The sequence below is a fragment of the Podarcis gaigeae genome, assembly GCF_964106915.1.
Source record: "Podarcis gaigeae genome assembly, chromosome: 8".
In the NCBI taxonomy this organism is placed as follows: Eukaryota; Metazoa; Chordata; class Lepidosauria; order Squamata; family Lacertidae; genus Podarcis; species Podarcis gaigeae.
The window spans coordinates 59243245-59258340 of record NC_139684.1 but is presented as its reverse complement, the minus strand read 5'-3'; the positions used below and the strand labels follow the sequence as shown (position 1 = coordinate 59258340).

At 44.2% G+C, this 15096-nt stretch overlaps 1 protein-coding gene and 1 long non-coding RNA gene across 10 annotated transcripts in view; one reads left to right on the top strand and one right to left on the bottom strand.

Annotated features, from left to right (window-relative positions):
• The window catches only part of COL16A1 (collagen type XVI alpha 1 chain), a 136295-nt gene that overhangs the window by 23092 nt on the left and 98107 nt on the right, over window positions 1-15096 (bottom strand). For 6 of the 9 annotated variants that reach the window (XM_083751591.1, XM_083751594.1, XM_083751593.1 and 3 more), the window contains 9 exons: window positions 12473-12556; window positions 12225-12260; window positions 11593-11637; window positions 7994-8047; window positions 6613-6666; window positions 5966-6019; window positions 5670-5714; window positions 5066-5119; window positions 157-192 (listed from right to left, as the gene is read on the bottom strand). In XM_083751591.1, the coding sequence (XP_083607717.1) occupies window positions 157-192; window positions 5066-5119; window positions 5670-5714; window positions 5966-6019; window positions 6613-6666; window positions 7994-8047; window positions 11593-11637; window positions 12225-12260; window positions 12473-12556 (462 nt within the window). The remainder of the gene's footprint in view (window positions 1-156; window positions 193-5065; window positions 5120-5669; window positions 5715-5965; window positions 6020-6612; window positions 6667-7993; window positions 8048-11592; window positions 11638-12224; window positions 12261-12472; window positions 12557-15096) is intronic. The other 3 variants (XM_083751592.1, XM_083751596.1, XM_083751595.1) reach the window with 1 other exon arrangement.
• On the top strand, window positions 2068-14732 carry LOC310850470. Its single transcript, XR_014567351.1, has 2 exons — window positions 2068-2127; window positions 12493-14732. It is a non-coding gene; the product is annotated as an uncharacterized lncRNA (long non-coding RNA).

Below are 15096 nucleotides of genomic sequence, written 5' to 3'. Positions count from 1 at the left end.
TAGGATTCTGCTCTGTTAAAGATAACAACAAACTCTCATCCAAATCCCCAGGGAGGAAGGGGGGAGGGCTGTGGGTCTCCTGTTTTTTCACAGTGCTGTTCCAGCACACCCAGTGCTCCAGAATCTAAAACCTCCTTTGAGATGTGCAATACTTACAGGTGGTCCTGGGAAACCAGGTTGACCTTGAAATCCCTGGGAAGAAAGGAAATGCTTATCAGCCACAAGTAAAGCCACAGCAGAGTGGACCAAATAGGTACTTGAGTAGAGTCACATTTTTTTGCAAGGAAATCTCTGGGACTGCAGGTTTGGAGGCAGTGGCTTAATGGCACTGAAGGCCATGCTGTAGCCTAGGGGGGCATCAGAAGCAGGGGTGAGGAGCCCCCAGCCCTCTATGTCCAACCTTCGGTACTCTTCCTAAGCCAAGCCCATAACATCATTGCTCCTGGCTGCAATGTGTGTCCTTCATCTGCGACGCCTTTTGCTAAACCTCTGGGGGTTTTTTGTGTACAAATATCAGGGCTTTCTGCCCTGGCCTTGCCCACCACTGTCACACAGCTGCCAGAAGGTTGCCCAAGAATGTGGCCTTCGGAAGGAAAAAAGATTGGCTACCCCTGATCTAAATACCAAAAGGGGTATCTAAAGCTAAGGAAGGTGTATCTGAAGAAGTGTGCATGCACACGAAAGCTCATACCAAGAACTGACTTAGTTGGTCTTTAAGGTGCTACTGGAAGGATTTTTTTTTGTTTTAAGGAAGGTAAGGTAAGACCTGGGAAGTACCCTGATTTAAAATGCCTCGGGGAGAGAGCCTCCTTGGCAGATACTTTGAGCTCTTTGGAAGGACAGCTTATGTGTCAAAACACTTAAAGGGAGCAGAGTGTCATCTTCCCCAACTGCACCCATTTAAGAAGTATGGAAGTCATTTTACCCTGCAAAGATCAAAATTCCAAACGGACTGGTGAGACTCAGGTTCAAATCCTCATCACTTAGGCACAAAAAATGAATTTGGCCCAGTCTCAGCCTAGTCTACCTCACAGGGTTGATGTAAATGACTTCCTAAACCAGGGAATGCCAAAGTATGGTGCCCTAAGCGCCTATAAAAAGAGGTCAGGCTGTAGAAGTGGTAATTACACAATTTGTGACTAATTTTGGAGTTGACATTCCAACTATGGTTACTCAGTGTGCTTTTGTTCTGTTCTGTTCGGGTTGGTTTTTGTTTTTTTTTTAATCTGCTGCGTTTGCTCTTTGTCATTATGCTGCATTTTACTTATGTCATTTTAATGGTGTTAGCTGCCTTGGCCATTTTTATGGAAAGTCTGGAAGCATGTTTAATATAAATAAATAATACATAAGCAAATAAATATTAATGTTAGGCAGCTCTTTTTCATTCCCCATACAAGTGGTGGTGGGGAGAGGGGATGGCATAGATGGTCCTCTCCCTCTGGCTTTAAGCTTGCTTCACTTTGACATGCCAGCTAATCTGGGATGGATGAAAACCCCTTCCAAGGCATCCACCACCATTTCATTATTTTTTTTTTCTGAGCCAAGGCAGGTAACAGGGCAGAAAGGATGAACAGCAGGATATTGTCTCTCTCCCAGCAGGAGTCTGGCTGGCAAAGAAACAGAAAACAAGCCAGGTGATCAATTACCCCCCAAGAAGAAACAGGATTTCAAGCTTTAACTGACACATTGGTTGGAAATCCCGGATTGGGGAAACTCTACATAGCAGAAGGGAGTGTTTAAGCCAGCACAGCACTGTCTGGTAGCTGTTTGACATGCTTTGTGCTTACCTGCCTCACAATGCAAGGAGGAAAATTCTTTTGCAGCTACTCCAAGTACTTTCAAACTAAGCATGCAAAGTGTGGAATTGCTTGTTTGTTCACTTGCTTTTTGAAATAGGATATCCACACAATGCCGTCATCCAATAATGGTCATTTTGTATTTTCCCAGATGTGGGTGTGTCCATTTCTTCTCAGATTGCATTAAGTCTGTTTTTGCCACCACCCCCATCCCACCAGAGAGTGGAAGAGTAGCACAACCTCTAGAGGGATGGTGGAATCTGTGGCTCTCCAGAAGGTCTTAAACTGTTTAGCAAAAATGCTTCAGGGAGGGAAGAATGGCTCTCCCTGGGTAAGTTTCTCCATCTTTTACAGCAGTATCTCCTAAATGTCTCAAAAGGGAAGCATACCGTTTAAAAATATTAAAAATGGAAGACACACACCACCCTTACAAACTGACTGTTTTACACTGTGTAAAATGTGTGTAAGAGGAAGATTGGCCTGTGCTCAGAGCTACCTCCCCTGTACCAGTATGAATCACTGATCTGGCCATGTGTCCAGAATGAGGCAAGCCCCAAATAGATATTCATGCAGAGAGGCAACAGGCAGCCTCCTCTGAGTATGGGTAATTCTGCTGCCTCTCTGCATCAGGCATGAGCAAGGGATCTAATCAGACCCAAATCAGAGACTCAGCAAAATTACCTGTCCCTAGGAGGAGGCTGATTGGAAGGAGGCAAGATCAGAACACTGAATCATATCACGAGGCAGCATGGAGTTTCCTCTGTGGGCTTGCAATCCACACACCTCATAGAAACTAAGCCAACATGACATAAACACCACCATAACTGCAGACAGGTGGAATTTGTGGCAAACTTGAAGAGAAGAAAGGAGGGCCTGGTTATGATACAGAGTCAGGCCTGCATTGATGTCTTCTCTTCAGCTAAGCTAGAAGCAAAAACTATGCCAAGGTATTATTGACAAGAAAAGGAAGGCCTTTAGATCTGGCAAAGAGAAATAAACTGTGCCACTAAGAAAAAATGTATGCCAATGCTGAGGCTGAGGTTCAAAGAAAAACCGGAGAACTAAAGAACACCTGGTGGATTAAAAAACCCAAAACAAAACCCTCAAGAGATCCAGCACTTAGCCTATACTCAGGATGCATGGGGCTTCTTTAGAGCCACAAAGACCATCTATGGGCCAATAAATTATGGTATAAACTCCCTACACTCAACAGACAGCACCACACTTCTAAAAAATAAAGAAGCTATTGTGTTGTGTTGAAAAGAACGTTACCAGTATCTCCTTAACCGCAACTCTCTTGCAGCTACCGAGGTCCTCTCACAAATCCCGCAAAAACAAATTAGAAATGAGGTTGCGGTATCTCCAAATCTGGGAGAGTTGTGTACATAGCTGTCAATGTTTTCCTTTTTTTAAGGGAAATTCCCTTATTCCGAATAGGATTCCTCGCAAGAAAAGAGAAAAGTTGACAGCTATGGTAGTGTACAGCTATTAACCAAATGAAAAACAGCAGTCAGAGTCTTCAAAGTAGGCAGAATTGAACTTACAATCTTTTAAAAAAAACATGATAGAACCGATTACAGAAATTATCGAGGAATCTCTTTATTTGCCATGGCCAGCAAAATTCTTGCAAAGATCTTAGCAAACCATCTCCTAACTATATCCGAGGACACCCTTTCCGAATCCCATATTGGTTTTAGATCTTCTAGGGGGACAGTGGATATGATTTTCACTGCTCAACAGCTTCAAGAAAAATGCAGAGAGCAAAATCAACCCCTGTATATGGTGTTTATTGACCTGACTAAGGACTTCAACACTGTAAATCGTACTGCTCTGTAAACTGTCCTTCTGAAAATCAGCTGCCCAGATAAATTTGTGAACATCCTTCAGCTCCACCACAATAACATGATGGCAACAATCACAAATAACAATGGCTCTCAAAGTGAACCATTCACAGTGGAATCAGGCGTTAAACCGGGATGTGTTATCACCCCAACTCCATTTATTATCTTCATCGCCATGATTCTACACGTTGTCAAAGGGAAACTCCCCATCAAGGTAGAAATCATATTGAACACATGTTAAGTTATCTAATCTGAGAAGACTGAAAGCAAAAAGTAACATTACCATAACTTCTGTCATAGAGCTTCAGTATACTGAGGAGAACGTAGTGTGTGAACACTCAGAGGATGACCTCCAAACAATCCTAAATATCTTTGCAGAAGCTTATGGAAAACTTGGCCTATCGCTCAATATCCAAAAAACCAAAGTGCTGCACCAACAAGCACAAAACAACCTCTGCAGCGCCACAAGTCTAACTTAATGGTGTAACTTTGGTAAGTGTTGATCACTTTTCCTACCTGGGCAGATATCTTTCCACAAGGGCCAACATCAATGCTGAAATCCAGCATCACCTGAACTCTGTGAGTGCAGCTTTATCCAGATTTAAATGCAGAGTGTTTGAGGACCGGAAGATTTGTAGGGAAACCAAAATGCTTATTTACAAAGCTATTGTACTACCAACTTTACTGTACACTTCAGAAACATGGATCACTTATAAATGCCATCTCCAACTGCTTGAAAGATTCCTTCAATTTGAAAAATTGTACACATCACTTGGGAAGACAGGCGAACTAATGTCAGTGTACTGGAAGAAACAAAGATTACCAGTGTCAAAGCAATGATTCTTCAACATCAACTTTGTTGGACTGGTCATGTTGTTTGGAAGATTGTCATCTTCCAAAGCATCTACTCTATTCCCAAATCAAGAATGGAAAATGAAATACTGGTAGACAACAAAAGAGGTTTAAAGGCTCTCAAGGCAAATCTTAAAAAAATGTAGTATAAGCACTGATAACTAGGATAACACTGGCCTGCGAGTGCTCCAACTGGAGAACAGCTTTTACCAAAGGTGTCATGGGCTTTGAAGAAGCACAAACTCAGAGCGGAAAGGAGAAATGAGCTAAGAGGAAGGCACGTTTGACAAACCCTCATCGAGATCAACTCCCACCCGGAAACTTATGTCCCCACTGTGGAAGGACATGTGGATCCAGAATTGGCCTCCACAGTCACTTAAGGACTCATTGTTAAGACTGTGTGTTCATGGAAGACAATCTTACTCGGCTTCGAGTGATCGCCAAAGAAAGAAGAAGAAGAAAGCATAAGTGTGCTAGAGTATAGCAAGGAGGCACACTGGGCTTGACCTGTGGCCCACTTGCCAAATACCTTAGCCACTACTAAACCAAAAGAATCCGAATACAGGAACACCTCACCTGATCGCCTTTTTCTCCTGCGCTGCCCGGCAGTCCTCGTTCTCCTCTTGGACCCTGATGTACAGAGAGCACAAAGGTGAGGGGGACACACTCTTTTCAAGGAGCTCCCTGCAACAAACCTAATGCTGACCTAGTTCTTGCTGGGATGGTTAAACCTGTGTCTGGGTTGTACCTCTTCAGCAGAGGCAGATTTAGGGCAGCATGATTGGTTCTGGTCAACGCAGGGCATTGTAACTATGACACGATGCAGTGGTTCCCAATTAGCTAAGTACTGAGGACTCCTTGTTTTTTAAACCCAATTCTTACTTTTGACAATATTGTTATCTCTATGGAAGCTTTTGTTCTGTGAATGGTGTCACTGACCCCCCCCCCACAGACCACCAACTGGGAACAACTGATGTAGGTGAAAGTTTGGGGAGGGAGTGAAATTTCGTCTTTCACAAGGTGCCACTGAAATTTAATTAGCAACAATTCTTTCTAATGTGGTCCAATTTGACCATTTGCTGGCAAAAGTCCAGGCTCACTGTATGTGGCACCAGGTGCCCACCGATAAAGGTTTGACTGGCTATTTCAGAGCATACATACAACTCAGCTGTGAGCTTACCGCTGGTCCAGGGGGCCCTGCAGGACCATCCAAGCCTGGAGGACCCTAAAGAAACAAAGGGAAGACAGAGGAGACATTTATACTGTAACAATCCAGGGAATGAGGCCATGTTGGGGAAGAAATTTGCCAAGTTCAAGAAGGATGTAAGAGTAGGTACCAAAGCAAGCCTCATTGGTGAGCATGTCAGAGCGCAGTGCCCCAGCTGAAAAGGCTCACCCTCCAGTCATTATCTACCTCAAGGAAGGGCCTCTGAGGATCATGCAGGCATGTTCAGGCAGGAGAAGACAGGCACTTACCGATTCTCCTTTCTCTCCAGATGACCCCACGTATCCTCGTTCTCCTTTAGCACCCTGGTAGTAGGTTAGGTAGGTAAGGAGAAAGGAAAAGTCTTGTCATCACATGATACTGGATTAATTGAGCAGGGCAGTCAACTTTTCCAGTGATTTTTTCCCTCCCCCCCCCATTACGTTCAGAACTTTAAACCTTACGTTTTGAATTTTCAAATTCTGAATTAAAACAAAACAAACATGGGGATTTTTACTATGGAGAACATTAAATATTAACTTGACAAGTTTGATAATTTACACCTTAAATCTTTAAAAATCCAAGAGGGTCCTCAGCAGGGTATGCTGTAAAATTATTCAAAAGCGAAAAGAATATATAAGTGAATTTTGGATAGCAAAAACTGACTAAATACAATGTGCTTGAGCCTGTTTTGCCTGAGGCATTTCAGCTCTCCTGCAGACTCCTGCTTTGTGACGTGTGGGCCTGGCTGATCTGTTATATCTGTTTTTTCCTGCACCACCAAAATAGATTTTGTGTGGCGGCACACCTGAGGCCCTCCCCACCCAGCAAGGGAGCCAAACCTTTCCCATCCTCCCTCCACCTTTTCTCTGCGTGCCTTATTTGCCATTCCATCCTTCCCTTTGCATGCCATACTTACAGGTAGTCCAGGAGGACCCATTGAGCCAGGATATCCAGGCTGACCTGGGGGACCCTGTGGAAAAGGATGTTGGAAAAGCATCAACACACAATAGTCTTGTGGTCTCAGACAACCATCACTGTGCCAGACAAACTGCTTCCATGCAGTTTGCCTGGCACAGTGATCCTGATCATTGTTGTCATGTTGCAAACTCCATTCCAAAAAGCCTGGCTGAATGTTAAAAAGTCAGAAATGAATGCATCCTCTAATCTTCATTAATAATTGTAAGTTACCCAAAAGATGGTTGTTATTAAAAATTATTACTGAAGAAGGTAAAATGCTGGTCTTGGGTAAGTGTCAAGAAAATCTCTCCAGATCTAGACAATCTATCTAGAGGGCATCACCTTAGATAACAGATTTTTGGTTCCATTCATTGAGAGAAAATAGTCATCAAAATATTGGACTGTCCATCATACACACTAAAAATGTCTTTGGTTGTCTTAAAGGTAAAGGTAAAGGTACCCCTGCCCGTACGGGCCAGTCTTGACAGACTCTGGGGTTGTGCGCCCATCTCACTTAAGAGGCCAGGGGCCAGCGCTGTCCAGAGACACTTCCGGGTCACGTGGCCAGTGTGACATTGCTGCTCTGGCGAGCCAGAGCCGCACACGGAAACGCCGTTTACCTTCCCGCTGGTAAGCGGTCCCTATTTATCTACTTGCACCCGGAAGTGCTTTCGAACTGCTAGGTTGGCAGGCGCTGGGACCGAGCAGCGGGAGCGCACCCCGCCGCAGGGATTCAAACCGCCAACCTTTCGATCGGCAAGTCCTAGGCGCTGAGGCTTTAACCCACAGCGCCACCTGCGTCCCCCAATAATTGTAAGTTACCCAAAAGATGGTTGTTATTAAAAATTATTACTGAAGAAGGTAAAATGCTGGTCTTGGGTAAGTGTCAAGAAAATCTCTCCAGATCTAGACAATCTATCTAGAGGGCATCACCTTAGATAACAGATTTTTGGTTCCATTCATTGAGAGAAAATAGTCATCAAAATATTGGACTGTCCATCATACACACTAAAAATGTCTTTGGTTGTCTTAGTAACTCACTTTCCTGCTGAAACCACCTGCTACTATTTGCTTCAGCCACTCAGATCCCATGATCACACAAAGAGGATCTCAACTAGGGTTAACAGCATCTATCCCTCTAAGACATCTAGTTGAAAGGTGCTCTAGACCTTCACCAGATGTTTTGGACTACTACGGCCATGCTGACTGGGGCTGATGGGACTTGTAGTCAAAAAAATGTGAAGAGCACTAGGTTGGTGAGGGAGGGCTAGTCTAGATCGACAAGCCCCTTGCATGTTTTGTAGCTCTTCTGGAGTTTAGAAGCAGGATCCATTACTCACCGATTCTCCCTTGGATCCAGGGGGGCCAGGTGATCCACGTTCACCCTGGAGACCCTTTGGGAAGAAATACAAAAAAGGGGTGTTTCACATTTTCTGTCCCCTTTTCATTTAATTGCATTTGGTGTGGGTGAGTGGGAGGGTGCTCTAAGCCATATAGCAGGGTGGGGGTGAATGGAGAATGGATTGCAGAAATGAGAGCCCAGTGACACAAGTATTGAGTGGCCTTGAGGCAATCAGATACCACCTTCATCTGGCTACTGTTGCTTGGAAAGCTTTACCTCTTGTTAAGATTTTTTGGCATTCAGTTCTCCACAGATGACTCTTCTTTTAAGAAATTGGACCAATAAGATATTATTGATAATGCATTGAACAAAGTTTTGGAACGGCAGTGCTTATACTGTAACAGTATTTCTTCCCACATCTGAAGATGCTGGTCTAGAAAAGGGCCAGTCAGGGAGAAACCTTGCTGCATGATCTGTGTGTTATCTGTATGACAGAATTTTCATACACACACATGAACACACACGCACCTACCTTCAAGTCCAAGTGACGGGGCTTACCTTGATACTCTTTCAAAGGGAAAGTACTATGTACATCCCCAACCCTTCCCACAAAAAAATTCTTCCAGAATGCTATCATGACAAAAGAGTCAACTGATTGGATTTCTTTGTGCTCTGCAAAAGGCATCTTGGACAATTTGGTGAATGTGCACAGTAGCATCTATTGCACAGTAAAACAGCTGGAGAAGCTTTAATAACATAAACATGCAAAAAGAGCCTGCTGGGACAGGCTAATGGTCCATCAGATCCAGCATCCTGTTTGCATGGTAGCCAACCAGATGCCTGTGAGAAACCGGCAAGCTAAATGTGAGTGCAATAGCATCCTCCCCACCTGCGATTCCCAGCAACAGTTTGGTTGACATGTCACATTTCCAGCATTGCCATTTTTAGGATTCTAGAGAAATCAGTATCTTCATCTTATCCCATTGTTCTTTTGTGCTTTCTAAAACTACCTCTGCAAGAGCTACAAAAATCTGCTCAAATCCAATCCCAGTCTCCAACCATGGTATCATCCAATAGGTTCAGGAGGAGGACACAATCCAGCCCAAGTTGTTTTGACTAAATTCCATTGGGGTAAAAATGAAATCTATCTTAGTTTGCAACCCTATGCTTTAGTCCTGAATCTCAATGAACTCAGTGAGGTTACTTTTGTGTAAGCAAGCATGGGATCAGGTTGATATTTGTGTGATGAATTAAATCCCAGTGGATACTGATTAACTTTTGTTGAATTGTGCCCAAAAATTGAACAGTGTGCGTGGGGGATTGTTCCCCCATTCCTTATGAGAGTCTTGCCAGAATTCTTACAAGTAGTTGCTTGCAGGAAATCTGCCTTCTATTTTTTGTGGTGCTCTCATTCTAAATATTTTGGATATCTAGCGTCATTCAGATAATCTTCTTTAACAGCTGCACCCCCCCCAAAGAAAAAAAAGTGGGTGAAGAAAACCAGGCCCCCACCTTGTCCCTCCACTATGTAACTATCTAAGTATTCCTTTTCCTGCTTTCAGCTGCTGTGCTCCCTCCACCACTAGCAGTGGGCAACCATCACCACACATGATGCCCAAGACACAGGAGGAAGCAGTCTCTCAAAGCAACCAAGGAAGTGAACTGTAAGACAGGGTGAAAGGTGGGCCCATTTTTGCAGCCCCAGCATAAGAAGTAGCCCAACACAGAAAGCCTGCGCACAAAAAAGAGGCATACACCAAATGGCACAGGAGATCATTTATTAGGAAATTCATTTTGAGCCTATGGAAATAACTCCAGTCAGTGGATGTGTTCTAGGGCACTTCTAGACTGTTTCTGCTTTGAGGAGGGATTCGACCACACACTAGCAAATTCAGGTTTTGCAATCTAAGTAAATTTGGAGCTCTTGTGCAACAAACCTGCTTCCCTCAAAGGCCAGACTTTTTGCAATAAGGAAAGTGATAGGAAAATGCATGAGAAAACATGGGCACCTCCTGACTACGACTGTGGGATGGAGGGGTTACTATTTTCCTTATAAGCCACTGGGGAGAGAAGGGTTTCAGCCGGTGTCCATCCTATTCCATTTAAGATCTGGAGAGACTGAAGGTGAACGGAGTAAACCTGGGCTTTACTTCTGAACAGAAATCCCAAGACACAGGCAGAATTCTCCACAGATTACAACTCATTCATCCATCCTTGCTAGCAGCTTTCAGTGGAATATTTAGCAAATGGAGTATCATTTTCAGTTTACATAATTGTTAGGAGCAGCAGCTGGCTGTACATACAACTCATCAGCTCATTTATCTCGTCAATGGGAGTCACTCCAGCAGTTACCTTTTATTCAGAAGGCACTGTGTCACAAGCAGCCCTTAACTGGGTGTTGTATCTAACTGACAGAGCTACACAACATGGAATATGAGAATGACTTCTCTATTCATTGTCATGTGACCCACAAGAGTGGGGAGGCTCCCCTGGTGCTGCTAACAATGTGGGGTTAGTTCGGGTTACATGGCGGTGCTGGGTAGTGATGGTTTTCACTGGACACATTGTTGACACCAGCACAGGGCCACGCCGCATAGCAATTAATCACACAGACTGTGGGAGTTACAGTGCCATTAGTGGGATGAGGTGCTGAGGGATGAGATTAAGGAATTAACAATGGTGATGGTGGTGGTCAGGTGAAGGTGGAATGAGGATTTCAAGAACCAGAAACACAATTTGCATACACGACACAGAAGGAAGGCGGTTTCATTTTGGAGTGGAATCATAGAATCTTAGAGTTGGAAGGGACCCAAGAGTCATCTAGCCCAACCACCTGTGATGCAGGAATCTCAGCAAAAGCGTCCATGACAGATGGCCATCCAACCTCTGCTTAAAAACCTCCAAGGAAGGAGAGTCCACAACCTCCTGAGGGAGACCATTCCACTGTTGAACAGCTCTTACTGTCAGGAAGTTTTTGCGTATGTTCAGTTGGAATCTCCTTTCTTGTTCCTTGACATTTTCCCAGCGTTTATCCGCCGTGGGTTGACAGTCAAGTGGAACCACTTCATCTGAAGGGATTCAACTCACAATGAGCAGCCAACAATTGTTGGACAAGCTATGCACTGAGAGAAAAGTTAACTGTGGGAACACATTCTATGCGTAATCTTTGTGGGCAGAAATGTGACTAGATCTGTCAAGGTTTCTCAGCATTTGGCAGAGGTGAAGATGTCCCTTCACAGCCAGGACTCTGGAAGGTTTTAGAATATGCTTGTATGGGGCTGAGGGAAGACCACAGAATGACCCTGATTAACCAGTTTGGGGGCTAGGATGAATCCCAGATTAGATGATTCCCATGTTGCCAAAAGGTTGGAGAGCCTTCCAGTCCTGCTGATCCACATCTACAGAAGATGGGCCTTAATCAGGCAACTTGACTATATGGGGGCGGGGGTTAGATCATGTGACCAAGTGTGCATGGGAGGTTGGCTGTGCTATTAGATACAGAGCCTGGAATAGGAGGGAGGAGGAGGAGGGGTGAGAAGCCAAACAAGCGGTGGCGACAAAGGACTGCACAGAGCACGTGCTATACTGGGTTCTTACAGGTAATCCAGGTGCGCCAGGCGTTCCAGGAAAACCTGGGGGGCCCTATGGGAAGAAACAGTGAAATCATACCTTGGCAATCACATTGGCTAGGCTAGGGAAGGTGGGTGAAGATAGAGGAAACTGAAAGCAGAGATTTGGCTTGAATGGACAGGGCTTTCCTGACACAAGCAGGGCTTAGTTTCTCCCATCGCAGCACCAGTGTGATGGACTCACCTTTCCAAATGAATCCATCGCCGTGTTCCCCAAAAGCAAGGCTACCTTGGAGTACAGAGACCTGCCTATCCCTTCCTTCTCCCCAGTGCAATTTGAGCCCTTTTGGTCGGAACTTGTATTAAACTCAATGAGCAGCTGCTCACAGCCTGGATGTAAAAGACCAAATATACACCATGGACCAGGAACAAAAGAGGAAGGTTATATTTAAATGCATTTTCTCTCCCTGGCTCTTTGGACAGGTTTCAGCTTGTGGTGAAAAGGATGCTGCAAGGGTCAAAGGCTTGAGGGAGAAAACAAAAGCATTTGCATTGTGATTTTAAATTGTTGCAAATTGTGAATGGTGCACAGGCACCAGAAGGGCAGCTAAAAATCTTTATTGCAAATGGAAACAAAAAGGCAGAAGCTGATGTACTCACAATTGGTCCAGGAGGTCCTCTTGGGCCTGCTGGGCCCTGCACAGAAGGAGAAGCAAAGATAAACTCAAGATATTGTGGCAGCATTGTGGCTCCTTGATGTAATAATAATAATAATAATAATAATAATAATAATAATAATAATAATTTATTTATACCCCACCCATCTGGCTGGGTTTCCCTAGCCACTCTGGGTGGCTTACAGCATATCTAAAAACATAATTAAAACATAAACAATCGGGTGACATTACCTGTTCCCCCCTGTCTCCAGGTAATCCAGGGATTCCAGGATGGCCGGGACCTCCAGCACAATCTTGGTCATTGCTACTATCACCCTGGAAGGGAAGACAAGATGCATTGAGTCAATCCCAACCTTTCTACGCAGTTAAAGGATGCCAGCAGTTTCCAAACAAAGAATGGCATCTACTGGAGGAGGACTTCCAGCAGCTTTCAGTTTACAAGCTAATGTGATCCTTGCAATTGCCAGAAGGATAGCCATGCTGGTCTGTTGAAGGAAGAACAACAAAATGTTACGTGGCACTTTAAGAGCTAACAAATTTATTATGAATAAATAGCTTTTGAAGACCACATTCCATCCATTGCACTAAGTGTAAGCCTGAACTGGCAAGCATATATACATGCAAATATGAATGAGTGAAAAAGCACAGGAATGAGTTCAGAGGGAAATAAAGTGCAAGTAACAAAGGATGCAATTACCTGAAAACATAATAGTTACATTGTCCAGTTAAGAAGGCAGTGGTCCCACCTTGTTAATCAGTCACTGTAACTATTTTGCTTTCAGATAATTGTCGCTCTTTGTTGTTCTTGCATTTCATTTCCCTCTGAATTCACTCCTACACATTCCTTCCCCTGTTATGTGATATATATGTTTACCAGTTCAGGATTGTGGCTCAAACCCATGGTCCATGAAACCTTGTGCCATAATTAAATTTGATATTCTTTAAGGTGCCACAAGACCTTTTGCTGTTTGCAGTTCTGGTAGTTGTGATTCAACTGGTAAAAATTTCCTGATGTGCTCTTTGTCCTCTTCCAGATTTTTTTAAATAGACAAACAGAAAAAAAATATTTAAGACATAGGTCATGAGAATGAGCTCTGTTTATGCTAGTTGCTTCAGTCCAATAGTCCTGGATTTTCACACATCTCCACCACCAATGAACATCTATTTGGACTTATTTCAAGAAAACAGCTTCTAGAGAGAAATCTCAGTAAACTGAGCAATGATGACCATGCAGTAAAATTGGTCATTGCCAGACCTAAGATTGCATAATTTACAGTTCAATCCTAGGCATGTTCACCCAGAAGTAAGTTCCACTGAGTTCAATGGGACTTATTCCAGGCTAAGTGCATATAGGGTTGCAGCCTCAAGGAGGAGCCAACTCAGACTTTCGGATCCATTTCCCTTTGGAACAAGACCCAACTTTAATGCCAGAATTCACATCAGAACAGATCAGTGAACTGGCACTGGGCTAGGGAACTTACATTTTCCAGAACCCACAGTCCCATAGAAGATTAAATCAGTGTAGCAGCTGTTTTGGGCTGCCTATTTGCATGGACTGTTGACTACAGACAAAATACTTCTATATTTAGACTCATTCTAAAGTGGGTAATATATCATTGCATCGCCACCATTTTTTAAAAAAAGACAAATAAAGTTGCAAAGATCCTTGATTCTGAACAGGATCACAGAACAGGGCCATGGTGATTTCTTATTTCCCCCAATACCCAGTTAAAACTGCCCAATACCCAGTTAAAATACCCAATACCCAGTTGAAACTGCCCAACCACACTGTTCCAAGCTGCATTTGCTATTTGATAGCCCCTCCCCTTGGTGCCCAGAGGAGAGACACTCCATCTTGTCTGGTGTGCTTGCTTAGATATATTTGTGGTTAGGTACTTTTTATTGATTCCACCCATCCCTTAATTATTCGTACTGTATACTATTCAGATACAATAATACTGCCTTAGATTCTGCTTGTTAACTGGATGAGTTTCCTTCATTGGCCTGGTTTTCTCCTCCACAGAGCCATTTCCGGTTCCCAGGGAAATGACCTTGCAGGCTGGGAGCAAGCCCTATCCACGCACACGGAGCGGGATAGCCCCTGCGCCACTGGGGGGTCCTCGGCCATGTCATCCCTGGCCGACCAATCTGGACAGTCTGGGGGCATGGCACGGGCTCTTTAAACTGCCCGTGGTCAAGGACTCACCCCCTTTTCAAGGGTATTCCGTTAAAGGAATCCAAGAGGCATGGTTTCTTTCTGAAACCCCAGATGGGGGGCTAGGGCCATGGCCCAACCCCTAGCGGTGACCCTGGGGGAGTTCCTAGTTGATGTGCATCAACAGGACTCCCCCTACTGGTGGTTAACCCTTCCAAGACTTCCTGCGGATGGGCAGGAGTCAGATATAGTCGTGTGGTTTCCAATGCCTAAGCCAACAGCACTTACATTCTGTAACCAATAAAGCTGTGGCCTTTTTCACCCATTAACCCGAAATACTGTTTCATGTGTCTTTATTCCAACATCCCGGGAGGGTCTGGGACCTTGCTACGCAATTATTTTTGCTACTGCACCACACTGAATTACCCAAACCTGGGCTTGTGGTTAAGCTCTCTTCATAGGTTTATTCTTAGCTACAGCTCATGGTCTGTCCAGGCCATGACTTAGCAGCAAAACAACCATGGAGGGCAAGGGTAGCTGCAATCTCCTCCTCAGAGGAACCTGCATCCTTGCACATTTATGCCAAGCCATGGTTCTGTCATGGTATTTCACCCATGGAAGGCACAACAACTGACTTTCTGGAATTATCGTCGGATTTTAGCTCACCATAATAATCTACTCAAGGTACCTTTGGAGATCA